The sequence below is a fragment of the Portunus trituberculatus genome, chromosome 10 (assembly GCF_017591435.1).
Source record: "Portunus trituberculatus isolate SZX2019 chromosome 10, ASM1759143v1, whole genome shotgun sequence".
Lineage (NCBI taxonomy): Eukaryota > Metazoa > Arthropoda > Malacostraca > Decapoda > Portunidae > Portunus > Portunus trituberculatus.
The window spans coordinates 2,531,583-2,546,918 of record NC_059264.1 but is presented as its reverse complement, the minus strand read 5'-3'; the positions used below and the strand labels follow the sequence as shown (position 1 = coordinate 2,546,918).

The following is a 15,336-nucleotide window of genomic DNA, read 5'->3' as shown; positions in this document are numbered from 1 at the left end:
AATGAAGAAGATTGATCATTTACAAGTTTTTGAAGTGAAAGCAGGAATTTGCAAGAATATGACGATAAATAAAATAAATAAAACAAACAAGAATAGAAGAAAATAAAGATGAAACGAGAAAATGTAAAATAGAAATAAAAAAAAGATGAAGAATGGCAGAGAGAGAGAGAGAGAGAGAGAGAGAGAGAGAGAGAGAGAGAGAGAGAGAGAGAGAGATAGCTTTAATTTATCACCTTCTGTAAGATTATATTTAAGTAAAAGAGAAATAGCTTTACTTTACCTACTTCTGGATTTATATTTGTTCTTTTTTACTTACTTTTTTTTATTTAGGAGGAAAAAATACTAAGATTATATTTAAGTAAGAGAGAAATAGCTTTAATTTATCGTTCTGACTTTATATTTTTCTTTTTACTTCCTTTCTTTTCATTTACGAAGAAAAGATTAACAATATATTTAAGTAAGAGAGAAATAGCTTTGATTTTTCTCCTGGCTTTATATTTTTCTTTTTACTTTTTTTTTTATTTACGAGGAAAAAAAAAACTAACTATATATTCGATTAACATGAAAACAGCTTTATTTTATCTCTTTATCACCTTCTGGCTTTATATTTACCTTCTCTTATCTACCGTCCATCATCTCTCTCAATGTTGTCCCCAGTGAAGGCGTATGGGTGAAAAATAAAGCAGGTTTTTGAAGATTAAAAAAACGTGCATGTGTAAAACTCTACGGCAATGTCGCGGCTGTTTTCATTACCATAATTCTTTCTTTTTCTTCTTTTTCCATCTTTTTTTTTGTGTGTGAGAGAGAGAGAGAGAGAGAGAGAGAGAGAGAGAGAGAGAGAGAGAGAGAGAGAGAGAGAGATTCATACCTTCCTACCTATATACATGCAAAGTGACAGACAGACAGACAGACAGACAGACAGAGTGAAAGACAGACAGACAAACAGACAGACAAGAAATGAAAAGTAAACAAAACAAAAAAGAACATGACAGCGAATTATGACTTTGACACGAAGCTAAAAAGAAAAAGAAAAAGAGAGAGAAAAAAAGATAAACGTAAATATCAAATTCACGCAAACGTCATCTGAATAATAATTAATAAAAAGAATGAAGGAAATAAAGAAGAAAATAAATATGTAAATAGAAATGCGTGTTGGTGAAGGAGTTTTTTTTCTCTTTTTTTCTTTTCATTGTTGCTTTTCATGACGAACTGTGCTTTGCTTTTACCATTGAAGGTCAGAGAGAGAGAGAGAGAGAGAGAGAGAGAGAGAGAGAGAGAGAGAGAGAGAGAGAGAGAGAGAGAAAGAAAGTGGTGATGATGATGATGGTGGTGACCCTGATGTAGGGAGTGAGTAATTTCTTCAACACGCACGCACGCACACACACAGACACACACACACACACACACGACTTACTAATGCATCTTAATAATTTCATTCGTTATTGGACTTTCTTATATAATTGGCTTAGTCAGAGAGAGAGAGAGAGAGAGAGAGAGAGAGAGAGAGAGAGAGAGAGAGAGAGGGGTGGAAGAAGGGGTAATCGATGCTCAAACACAGGTTACTCTGAGGTAGGACCTCCAGTACCACCACCACCACAACCACCACCTCCACTACTACCACCACCACCACCAAACCACCACCACCACCACCACTACTACTGCTTCTACTACTACTACTTCTATTACTACCACGACTACTACTACTACTACTACTACTACAACTACTACTATTACTACTACTACTATTACTACTACTACTATTAGTACTACTACTACTATTACTACTACTACTACTATAGTACCACCACTACTACTACTACTACTACTACTACGATCACAATTATCACCACCACTATCACACACTCCCAAAGCTTTCACCATTACCACCACCACCACCACCACCACCAGCATCAGAAGACGTGTGTGTGTGTGTGTGTGTGTGTGTGTGTGTGTGTGAAAACAAATATACACAAAACTAGAGAAAATAATAAATAATGATAAAAAATGACTGAATTAATCCTGCAAAAATACTCATACATTGATAGATAGATAGATAGATAGATAGATAAGAATATAGACAGACAGACAGATAGAGTCTTTTAGAACACCACCCCACCACTTTTAAAAATAACACAATAAATCATTCTAAAGCAGAGACAGTGGCTGACCTTTGCAGTTAGCCTTATTTCACATAACGAGGAGGAGGAGGAGGAGGGATGAAACCACTGACCTCATTATTCAGAGAGAGAGAGAGAGAGAGAGAGAGAGAGAATCATCTTGTTATTCACATCTTACATTCCACCTTTTCTTCAGTCTTTATTTACTTATTTTCTTTATCTATAGTCAATCTCCCCTCCTGTTTTCTTTCTCAAATTCTGTAACTCATCTTTATCCACCTTATCTACTCACTAACTACACTAAATCAATGCTATCATGACTTCACCACCACCAGTCACTTGGCAATTGTATTTATCTCATCACTTGTAACCTGCCCATGGTGATTTTAATATTAAGTAAGGAATTCTTGCTTTTATGTCTCCCTATGGTCAATTTTAACTAGTTCTTTCTCTAACTCCTGCAATTTTCTCTGGTTATTATTTTAATGTAACATTCTTTTATTAATGGTCATTTTAACTTTTTCCTCTAATTTCTCTAGTCTATGTCACCACTTTCAATTATAACTTTTATTTGGCTTACTTTTTAAATCTTTAATCTTAAACTATTTTTTTCCTTTAATTCCTCTGTCACCATTCTAACCTAATTTCAGACATCCTTCTCTACCTTCAACCCACACACACACACACACACACACACACACACAGCACGTCTTGAAATACATGCATGAGAAATACTACCACAACACTCTAAAATCCACTTCTACCTCTTCCCCAGTTCCCTCACGCACACACACATTATAAACAACACATCTTCCAGAAATACATACACAAGAAAAGCTGACAATTCACTCTAAAATACATAAGTTACTACCAAGACATTTCCCTCTTTACCTCCAGTCCACAAACACACACACACACACACACAACAGGTCTTGAAGAAACACCTAAATTAAAGAATCTGTCACCACATACTAAAATATACTTGTCTCTTCCCCCAGCCCCCTCACAGACATACACATACACCATATCAAGAAACACTCTTACACGTTACCATCTAGACACTTCCCTCTTTTACTCCTGCCCCATCACACACACACACACACACATACAGGAGAGCCTTCAAGAAACACATACATGAGACTGTCACTTCACTCTAAATAACTGCAGTTCCTACATGACACATCCTTTTCCATAGCTCCATCACTCATACACACGCACAAACACAGAGTAAGGTCCTTGAAAAAATATATGCTTAAGAAAAACTCTCTTCACTCCTAAATCACACTTAAGTCATCACCCAGACACATCCCTTTCTCTATCACACACACGCACACACACACACACAGTAAGGTCCTTATGAAACACTAAACTTAATCCATTCAGTACTGGGACGCATTTCTACCATGAGTTTTATGAACGATAAGACCACTTTATTGACATTAGCAAGAGTCTATGGAGGTCATAAGATTAATGGCCAGAATTTTCACATAAGTTTCTGAAGCTGTATAAAATCACCAAATAGTAAGCAGAATGAATATGGAAAGACGTTGTTGTACTGAAGGGGTTAAGAAAATCTGTCAATACACTAAAACACACACACACACACACACACACAGTAAGGTCCTTGAAGAAACACATACGTAAGAAAAAATATTTAATCTTTGTACAACATGGAGGTGAAAACACACAAGAGGTGCTTCACAAAACTACTGACAGGCTCGGGTATAATATTATGTACACATCACAGTTTTTATCCTTAATTACAACCACTCTCACTCTCTTACTCACACACCACACATGCTCACACACACACACACACACACACACATGGTCAGGTCAAGATGTACCAGGGCCGCCTGAACTCTTGACTGTCAGGTAACTTTGCATTCGAAAAAGAAATTAGTACATAGGTAAACTTAAAAAAAATCATGTTTGTATGAATTTTCCTCCCTGAAACACTTGAAACACAAATAAAGGGGCTGAATTTTCTGCTTTCAATTTCCCTCAGTCTTTTTTTGTGGGATTTCTAGTCCCTGAAATGCATTAAAAAACAGGGCTTGCCATCTTCCCTGAATCTCTTAAAATGTCTCATCGTTTCTGCGTCTTTCCCTAAATGTTCATCTTTCTCAGGGCTAAAATTTCCATCTCTGCTTTTTGTGGGGTTGTAGTCCCTGAAATGTATTAAAAAACAGCACTTCCTATCTTCCCTGAATCTCAAAGATGTCTGCTGTCATTTCTGAATCTTTCCGTAAATGCTCATCTCTTTCAGGGCTAAACTATTAAGTGGAGGAGCTGTCTGAGGTCCCTGAAACTTCAATCTCTGCTTTTTTAGGGGTTATAGTCCATGAAATGCAAACTCACACACACACACAAAAAAAAAAAAAAAAAAAAAAAAAAAAAAAAAAAAAAAACAGGGCTATCCATCTTCCCTGAAACTATAAGTGTCAGGTATCTATCTTTCTCAGGCAAAACAAGTAAGGGGTCCATCTGCTGTCCATAAAATCACTCTTAAATTTCCATCTCTATTTTTGGGCATGTCCCTGAAATGCACAAAAAAAACAGGGCTTCTCACTTTCCCGAATCTCTAAATGACTACTATCTATCTTTTCTCAATCTTTCCCTAAATGCTCATCTCTGTCTCTCAGGGATAAACAAAACATTGTCCAAACTTCCCACTTCCCTGAAAATCCAACAAAGGCAAGAATGATCCATAACTTCTGACCCTCACCCCTAAATGTCCCTTACTTCAGGACACATACAGTCCGTAAATGCTAAAAAAACAGGGCACTTCAAATATCCAGTTTTAGGGCTTTCTGCTTCCCTCAATGATGCAAAACAGGCTCTTTTCTTCCATTAACAATTTAATTTTTGGGGGCATGGAAAAGGTTAATTTCTTCTCTAAAACTGGAAATGTCATCTTCTACAGGGTATAGTAACTCTGAATTATGCAAAAACACAGATTTCTTCCCTAGAGACTTTGAATTATCATTTTCTTTATGGAAAAACGACGATTTCTTCCCTACAAACTTAAATTATTACTTTCTTTATGCAAAAACACATGCATTTCTTCCCTAAAGACCTTGAATTATCACTTTTTTATGCAAAAACGACGATTTCTTCCCTAGAAACTTAAATTATCACTTTCTTTATACAAAAATGACAACTTCCCTAAAAACTTAAATTCTCCCTTTCTTTTGTTACCAACCCTAAAAACGGTGAATTCTTCTACAAAAAACTTAAATTCTCACTTACTTTAGCCACAAACTCTGCAAAAACAAAACATTTCTCCTCCAAGAACTTAAATTAATACTTTCTTCAACAAACTATACAACAACAATCATTTCTTCCTCAAAAACATAAGTTATCACTTTCTTCTGCCACAAACGATGCAAAACACAATAATTTCTTCCCTACAAACTCAACATTCCACCGTCTTGCCTGGTGAGTTATGCAATAAACCTTAATTCCTTCAACAAATAACTTCAAACTTTCACATTCTGGTGCCCTAAATTATGCAAACCAGAGCCACTTTATCCCTGAACTTCACTTTCTGTCTTCTCAAAGCACAGTAAGTCCCCAAATTATGCAAAAAAACAGGGTCATCTTTTCCCTAAAACATCCCTTTAAGTATCCAGCATCTCCCTGAACCACAAAACAGGGCCAGGTCAAGAAACACACCCTAATCTCTGTTTCAGGGTACAAGCAACACCACTGGAGAGAAATCCTTGTTCCTAAAGCCCCTGTGACTCTAAAACCCTGAATTAGCCACACACTCACACACACACACATAGGCATACACACACACACCTTACTTCACCCTTTTCCTCTGTGACCACGCTGGCTTCACACACACACACACACACACACCCAGAGATTCAACACAAACCCCTTTCAACACTATTTTAGTTACCATTATCTTACTTTCTCCAGTTTTCTTTTTTACTTCCTTCTAACTCCATCTGGTCTTCCTTCACACACTCTATTGTTCTGTTATAGTCTGTCTCTAAAATGGCTCCTGGATTTAAAACATTGTAGCTTATTGATAATGTAACTGATGTGAATAATATTTGTCTTCTGTTGATCAATGCACTTATTACAAGGACAGCTCAGTTTTCCTTAAGATCTGACATTCTGTTGATCAATGCACTTATTACAGACAGCTCAGTTTTCCTTGAGATCTGACAACCACACCTTCCCTGGGACACCATTCAAACTGAGACCTGAGCCACTTTAGAGTAGACAAACTATAGTGTCACTGCAATCCATCCATCACTTCTATCCCAATCAGTTCACCCTTGCATCCTTTCACTCACTCATAGGTTGCCACACTGCACCTCCACACACCACACACCACACGCCACCTCCAGTCCTTGATAAGTGACTGTGCAGGTTAATACTACCTAGAGATCATGTTTGGCATCTGTACGAGGCTCCTGAGTGACGTCTAGGGGCCCACTGACCGCTGAACAAGAAAATACCTACTTCTCGATCTGGCAATGAGAGGATGATATGAATGAAGTGGTAACTCGAAACGGGGGTACAAAAATATCAGACAGGTTCGTCGTAAACTTGTAAACCGTCAGTGTGGAGTTAATGAACGTGAGGCGACAGTTAGTTTCCCACAGGCCAAGCTCCTACTCTCCACTTCCTCCGGCCACCGTGACTGTCCGTCCATCCTAGCGATAATTATACACTCCAGCACTTAGTCTACTTTTGCACTATGGGTTATGGCTGTGTCCCTCCGCCACCACACCTCACCACGGCGGGGGACCGGATCAACACCAGTCGTCACCATTAAAAAAATACTGCAAATCTGCCTCAGTAGTTTGGTGAAGGCTGCAAGCACTCTGTATGTCTGGCAGTGTGCGGCGATGGGCCACGACACACAGACACACAGACACTCTGAACTGATTGGCAAGGAACTGATGACAACAATATATGAATGTGTGTGTGTATGGATATATATATTCATATATATATAATCTCTTTCTATATATATATTTACATCAATATACAAATAGTCTTGTAATAAAAAAAGAAACTGTCACTAAAATAGAGTTCCAAAAAGACTTAATAGTTAGGCCGAGGAAAAGAGGTGAGTCCTCTGGGGGTTACCGAGTCCCTGGGGTTGTGTTGGCGGTGGCGGCAGCAGCAGTGGCGGCGGTGGTATGGGTGGGGGTGGTGGGAGCTCCCTACCGCCGCCGGTCCCTGGAGCGAGACCTGTGGCGGCCGTTCTTCTTTGCCTTGTGTGGTTTGCCGAAGCCGTTGTCGTAATACTTCTTGTTGTCGTCGCGCTCATACTTCTTCTTCTCCGCGTCGTAACGGTCAAACTTGGACGCCACCACTGCAGCAGCGGCGGCGGCGGATGACGACGTGCTGTTGTACTTGTTGGTGTACTTGTCACCCTTGTCCTTGCTGGAGTTGTCGTACTTGTTACCACTGCCACCACTGCCGGGCTTCTCCTCCCTGATGTAACGGTCATTCTTGTCGTAGCGGTCCCCACCACCACCACCACCACCGCCACCGCCACCACCACCACCACTGCTGCTCTTCGGGGGGTAGCGGTCCACCTTGTCGTACTTGTCGTAGCGCTCATACTTGTCGTAGTTTCTCTGTGGTGAGCGGGAGTGTGACCGCGACCTGGACCGCACGATGAGACCCTTCTCCCTGCAAGCCAAGTGACCGGGTGAGAGCTGAGGGGTGATGGGTGAGAGATGAGGCATGAAGGGACAAGACATGACAGGTGAAGGGATAATGGGTGAGGAGTGATGGGGCAATACAAAGTAACATTCATCATTTCCTATAGTACACACCCTATTTAAGTAAGAAATCCACAATCTCTCCCTTTGAAATATAAACATACATTACTTCACTTCAAGACATGTCCTCTATTTTTATTCCTATTCTTTACTATGAGGAAATATAAACAAGCACCATTTTCTTTACTTCAAGCCCTATTTAAGACAGAAACCCCTACAGTCCCTCCCTTTAAAATATACCTAAACATACATTACTATATTTCAAGACACATGTACTACTTTTTCTCTTCACTATTTATTATGGATCAAAATTTCAGTGAACATTTTTCTTTTTACTTTCGTTACCTTGCATAAATTACTTCCCTTTTCACTAACAATAGAAAAAGAAATGGAACAGTCTTCAGCGTCACAACTACAGGAACAACAAGGCCAAGATGTAACAAGATTATGCAAGAGATGGCTAACACAACACTACACCACGATTATTCAAGAAATGGCTAACACAACACAACGCCACACCACCACACATGACAAGCTAACAGCATTGCAACACCACTACAAACATGCTATCACCACCTCAAGACCACAACACACCAACGAAACATGCAAACACCAACACAACACCACTACAAACACCAACAAGCAGACTAACACCACTACACACCCAACCAAGCATGCTAATACCATCTTAACACCACTATACACCAACAAAACATGCAAACACCAACACACCACCACCATGCTAACCACACCATGAAGGATACATGCTGATAAACACACACACACACACACACACACATACATACACACAAAAAGTTAATGCACCAAAAGACACACACACATTCTCTCTCTCTCTCTCTCTCTCTCTCTCTCTCAGGGAAGCATAGATTGGCAAGTATAAACAAGCATACACATTTTTTAGAGCTCAAAATGCATGAAAGTTAATATAAATAGAAATATAAAGTAGAATGATTTAACAGGCATGATAAATGTTTACAGGTTCACAATGCATGTTAAAAAAGGGGAGAGAAGGGAGGAAAAGAGTTTATAAGCCATAAATGCACATTTACAAGTTCAAAAATGCATAAAAAAAAAAGGATAAGGGAAAGATTATGTGTAAAGTTAAAAAAATGGACAATCAAAGTGAGATATCAATGAAAGGAAATGAAGGAAGAAAAGAGAAACAGAGAAGAACTGAGAAGTAGAAAAAAGAAAGAAAGGAGAACAGAAAAAATGGGAGAGAGAGAGAGAGAGAGAGAGAGAGAGAGAGAGAGAGAGAGAGAGAGAGAGAGAGAGAGAGAGAGAGAGAGAGAGAGAGAGAGAGAGAGAGAGGGGGGAGGACAATAAATCACACACTTGTTCTTGGTGAAGCATGGCAGGGGGTTTAGTTGGGTTGGGCTAGGTTAGGTAAGGTAAAGCAAGGTAAAGTAAGATAAGATAAGATAAGATAAGATAAGTAAGATTAAGTAAAAAAAAATGCAAAAAGTTGGATAAAAAATAAAATAAATCAATAAATAAAAAATAGAAGATTAAGCAAAGAGAGGGAGGGACAAGGGATGGGCAGAGACAGGCAGGGATGGGCGGGGACAACTAAACTACTTACTTGTTCTTGGTGAAGCGTGGCGGTGGAGTGACGGCGGGCGATGGGGTGCGTGAATACTTGTTCTTGTTGCTGCCGCGGTGCTTGTCCCTTGACCGTGACCTGGAGCGAGACCGGGAACGAGAACGTGGCGACCTGGAGTGTGACCGAGATGACCTGGAGTCTCGGCGCTGCTTCTTGCGTGACCTTCTGTGCTGCTGCGGCGAGTGGCTGTGGCTGCGGCTGGCACTCCTCGACCGGCTGCCGCTGCTGCCGCTACGCTTCCTGCCGGAGTTCCTACAGGGACGAGGGAGGGACGGGGTGGGGCTGTGTTAAGGGGGAAGGCTCACTGTGGGGTCTGGTTTTTCTTTTTTTTTTTTCTTTTTTGTAATAATGTTATGTAACTTCAAATTGTGTGGTATGTTGGTCTTTTTTTGTTTGTTTTTGTTGTTTTTGTAATAGGTAATGTTATGTTACTTCAATGCTATGTGGTATGTGGTCTGGTTTTGTAATTGGTAATGTTGTGTCACTTCAATGACAAACCTGGTGACTGACCGAAGGGAGTCTGACAAACCTGGTGACTGATTGAGGGCAATCTGATAAACCTGGTGACCGATTGAAGGAAAACTAACCTGGTGACTGATTGAAGGGAAATGGACAATAGAAGATGGATTTGTAACTAAGTAAATGAACAACCTAATGAATGTATAAACAACCCAATACCCTTCACTGCATCACTGTCATTGCACTAACCTAACCTAACCTAAACCAAACCCAGCAAACTCCAATGCTTTATGACGGGATCAAAAACGTTTATGAATGAAAAAAATTAATAGGAGGAGTCAATCACAGTTCAAAAGAAATCACCAGGAAATTTGCTATAAAAACGGATATAAATCAAAATCAGGATGGAGAAAGGAGTAATGAGAGGAACTGAAATGCAACACACACACACACACACACATACACACAGGATGAAACACAGCCAGCCATCTCTCTCTCTCTCTCTCTCTCTCTCATACATACATACATACATACACATATACACACCAAAAAGCGGGAGCATTCACAATCATCACTCCCTAACACGCACGCACATCTCAAACACAAACCCACCACACCAACACCCCTCAAACACCACACACAACACCACAAAATCAAAACACCAGAGGAAACCACACACACCACACTGCACCAGACAGTAACACCACTACCAACTACACACCTACTAACACCAGTGCCACCAACACTACCAACAAAACACTTACAACCAATTAAAAACTCGTATAAACAATCAACACAACCCTACAACAGACAACAACAACAACAACAACAACAACAACAATCTATTCATGGTACATAACCGGTATTAAGTAACAACATAAGTGATGGAATTTTCACCTATATATGATTTTTTTTTTCCATTTTGATGTCACCCATAATAAACTTCTTAGGGTAAATATTGTAGAGGAAGGAAGGAAGGAAGGAAGGAAGGAAGGAAGGAAGGAAGGAAGGAAGGAAGTGAACAGTAGTAGTAGTAGTAGTAGTAGTAGTAGTAGTAGTAGTAGTAGTAGTAGTAGTAGTAGTAGAAATGGAAAAAAAAAAAAGAATAAATGAAACAGAGAAGTAAACAGAATAAGAATGAAAGGAGTAGCAGTAGTAATAGCAATAGTAGTTACAAAAGCAAAAAAAATTGAAAGAAAAGAATAAAAATAAAAATAACAATAATAGTATCAAATAAAGAAAGAAACACAAAGGAAAAACAAGTGACAATACAAGTAGTAGTAGTAGTAGTAGTAGTAGTAGTAGTAGTAGTAAAACAAATAAAAAAAAACTCAACATCATCACCACACACCACCACCATAAAAATAACAAATAAACAAACAAATAAAAATAATAACACCAACACCACCAGCACCACCACTAACCTCTCAGGCGACGATGAGCGTTTGTGAGGTGGTGAGGTGGCCTTGTTGGGTGTGTTGGCGCGGGAGGCGGGGCTGAAGGCGGTGTTGGTCTGAGGCGTCACGATGGAGGCCACCACCTTGCTGCGTAGTCGTGCCTCTTGCTGCTCCTTCCGTATCTCCTCCACCCGCGCCTCAAGTGCCTCCAGCTTCACCTGCAGGAGGAGGAGGATGAGGGTAAGTGTGAGGGTAAGAAGAGGAGGAGGAAGGTAAGTGTGAGGGTAAGAGGAGGAGGAGGAGGAGGTAAGTGTGAGGGTAAGAGGAGGAGGAGGAGGAGGAGGAGGAGGAGGAGGAGGAGGAGGAGGAGGAGGAGGAGGAGGAGGAGGAGGAGGGTAAGTTAGAGTATGAGTAGGAATAAATGTGAGAAGAGGAGGAGGAGGAGGAGGGGGTAAATATGAGGGTAAGAGTAAGGAAAAATGTAAGAGTAAGAGCAATAAAGATAAACATGAGGAAAAGAATACTGATAAACATGATGATAAAGATAACAACAAGGATAAACATGAGAATAAAAGCAGTAAGGATAAATATGAGAATAAGAGTAACAAGGACAAATATAAGAATAAGAACAAGGATAAATATGAGAATAACAATAATGATAAACATGAATAAGAGTAACAGTAAAAATAAACAAGATAATAACAATAAGAGCAATAAGAGTACGAGGAAGAAGTGCATTGATGAGGGTGTGTTTTACCTTTTTCCTGGTGTAGAGCCTCAGGATGGAGGCGGCGACGTCCTCGATGTGGTCCTGCTTCACCCGCAGCACCAGGTACCAGGGCGGGCTCTCCGGCAGTGGCACCTTGCGCAGGCGGGCGGCCAGCCAGATGCAGGCGCAGGCAATGGTCTCGGGGCTGTAGCGCAGGAAGACGTCAGTGCGCAACGCGTCGTTCATGTAGTTCCTGCCGGGGAGAGAGAGAGGGGGGGGTGCTGGGGTGGAGTGGTGGTGCCATCCTCCTCAAGTTGATGGCTGTTGTAGCTGGTGGTGATGTGGCTGGACACCTGATACATGAGAGGCAGTGAAGCTGCTCAAGGCTTTATCACATCATGACTCTACAACTCAGCTGTCTACAGCAGTGATGGCTTTATTCACCCTTCCACTCCATGTCCTTTAAGAGGACGGACTGACTCACTGAGTGACTGACTGACTGTTTACCACTAAATATGTCAACACTTAGGAACAGGACGAAGAAGATAAGCAGTGAAGCCCGGCAGTCTGCCCTTCCCCCCTCCACCTGCCAAACCTGACCCTCTTCATCCCTCCACCACATTTCCTTCCACTCCCTGTGGTGCGGGCCGCCACGGTGCCTGCGGCGGCCGGCCGGCGGGGTCCCGGTGGCTGGGGTGTGGCATGGCACCCTGGCACCTGCAAAGAGAGCTTAGTGCACGCAATTCCACCCGCTCATCACTACACCACTGTCCTCGACGTCCTCAGTCTTGACGGCACAACCACTGTCACCACTTCCACTATTAAGGAAATTGTCAGGTTATGTAGTAAATCTTTCCACACTGATTACTTAGCTCCAAAGGCTTGATATTTACAATGATCTTTATCTTTATGTCATAAGCAACATTACGCACATTTAACTTGATGGGGTAGTAGCAGTAGTAGTATTCCTTGTCCATGATCCCTCTGTGTGCATGCAATCCCTGAAAACCTCTGAGCAGCCACTTGTTACTACCACCTAGTGCAAACAAGCAACGCTGATCATGTTTTCAGCTCTGACAGGACTACAAAGGGCAACAAATGTTCCTTACTGCAACAAAAGGTACGTTTTCCAGTTAGGTATTGAGAGTGCAGCTTCTTGACGCTAAGTTACCATAAAGTTCATTCAATTCATGTGACTACACGTTTCCTACTGAACAGTTACAACAACCCAGGGCAAGGCAGGGCAGGCTGGAGCAAGGCCTGAGGAGCTAGACAAAAAGTGGAGGCGCTGTGTGGTGGTGGTGCAGCCGGGCCAGCCACAGTCTGAGGGAGTTGCTGGGGAAGCCAACTGCCCGACACCACACCCGACCGATCGCAGGGGAGCCCACAGTGACAAGAGCCCGGCCAGACTACGCGCCACGTGCCACGTGCCAGCCACGCTAGCAGAGGGAAGGTGGTGGAGCTGGAGGTCAAGGTGGTGGCTGTGTGGTGGTGGTGGTGATGGAGGTGGTGGTGGTTGGTGGTGGTGGTGGTGGAGGACGCAGGGGCAGTGCTGGCCTCACCAACACAACTTACCTTGCCCCACCTTCCTCTGAGATGGAATAAAACCTCACATTAATAATAGGCAACCAAAACATTTTTGAAAAATTAGCACCAGATTTGGTAGCAAACATCTTCAGCTGTTGCACATAAACAGTAGGAACAAAATTATCATAAAACCTTCACTCCACTACCAAACTAATTCATTGCACCTCCAGAAACACTCTCCCTACTGTCAACTCTTTAACCTCTCTCCCTCCCTCCCCACCATGGTTCCGACAACACACACACAGAGAACACAAGGATGAACTAACACCACTAACAGGACATGGCTTAACCCCTCAAGGACCAACACACACACACGCACACACACACACACATTAACAGTTAGAGAAAGCTTTTGTTTTTAGAGGACTCATCAACACATGCTTCAGTCTCCCCTCCTTTCCTTTCTCTATCTACCATCCCTATTCCCTATTCCCTCTCCTCTCTACCCATCATTCTCTATCCATACACCACCTCTTCTTTTCCTCCCACATCCTTACCTCTCCACATTGCCTCTACTTTCTTCATCTATCCACTAACTTTCTTCCTCTCTCTTGCAACGCCCTCCACTCATTTATACCAAACACTCCACCAGTCCTTTCTCTGTCTCTATCTCTCACCCTCTCACTCTCTCTTTCTCTGTCAGTCTCTAAAAGTATCTCCTCCCCTGTTGTTCCCCCAGCCAGCCAGTGCCAAGCCCCGGCACTGCGGCACTGTGGTTACATGTCACTCACGGCTCAACAAGTGCCTCGTCTCAGCTATCCATCAACTTTGTGCTTTGTGAGGCCAGAATTACCAATACATAATTTGTCTCAAGCTGTAAAAAGGATAAAAACAATAATGCAGTCATAGCCCCACCACATCCCCTCCCCTCTCCCTCCCCCTCCCTCCTGCCCCTCAGCGGGTGAAACAGAGCTCTAATGAAAAGAAAAAAGAGAACACAATACACAGTCTCTCATGCATCAAATGCCTACCACATCAGCCATCATCATCATTATCATTAATATCATCAACTTGAATGGGTATATATTCACACATCAACAAAGTAATAGTAATAGTAGTAGTTCATGACCATCACCAGTGCCCAGGATCCTACACAAGGTCACTTAAGTACCCCAGCATTACCCCAGCCAAGGACGGGTCGCATTAAGACCCCGCCTGTGCCCCGCCTGCCCTGCCCCGCCCACACCCACACTGGCTCGTCCTCCATGTAATATTAGTAGGGAACCAATAGAGAGGAGGCTTGGGTGAGTTAGTGTAAGGACGTGTAGAGCCCTGGGCAATGAGTGTGGGGGAGGGCGGGGGCAGAGGTGAGGCCTACACACACACACAGCCTTCCCGGAGACAGCCCTGGAGGCCCTGAGGCTGCGTGAGGGACCTTGCCACAATCAACATGAGACAGGTTCAGGTGAAGCCCACAACGGTCACAGGTGAAGATAGCACAGCCCAGTCTCTCCTAACACCACTACTAACTCTCCTTCACACCTCAGGGTTTGGCAGGACGGCCCAGGCAAATCTAACTTCACAAATCAACAGAACCAATAACTTTTTTTTTGCGTTTGACTGTCTCCCAAGTGATTCAGTGGAGCTGTTAACTGATAAGACTGATAGACTGACTGGCAGCTGTCACTAGAGGGCACACATTACTATCTTCACCCACAGTGACCACCAACCACTGGAAAACAAA

General features: G+C 42.1%; 1 protein-coding gene and 1 long non-coding RNA gene across 5 annotated transcripts in view; both read right to left on the bottom strand.

The window, feature by feature from the left end:
* Positions 1–3,758: 3,758 nt before the first annotated feature.
* Positions 3,759–15,336, bottom strand: part of LOC123502077 (cyclin-L1-like) — a 23,291-nt gene continuing 11,713 nt past the window's right edge. For 2 of the 4 annotated variants that reach the window (XM_045251231.1, XM_045251233.1), the window contains 4 exons: positions 12,114–12,318; positions 11,384–11,574; positions 9,480–9,782; positions 3,759–7,784 (listed from right to left, as the gene is read on the bottom strand). In XM_045251231.1, coding sequence (XP_045107166.1) covers positions 7,310–7,784; positions 9,480–9,782; positions 11,384–11,574; positions 12,114–12,318 — 1,174 coding nt within the window. In that variant the 3' untranslated portion in view covers positions 3,759–7,309. The remainder of the gene's footprint in view (positions 7,785–9,479; positions 9,783–11,383; positions 11,575–12,113; positions 12,319–15,336) is intronic. The other 2 variants (XM_045251232.1, XM_045251235.1) reach the window with 2 other exon arrangements.
* LOC123502078 lies at positions 9,850–10,617 on the bottom strand. The gene is made up of 2 exons (XR_006673790.1): positions 10,030–10,617; positions 9,850–9,998 (listed from the first exon to the last, which is right to left on the bottom strand). It is a non-coding gene; the product is annotated as an uncharacterized LOC123502078 (long non-coding RNA).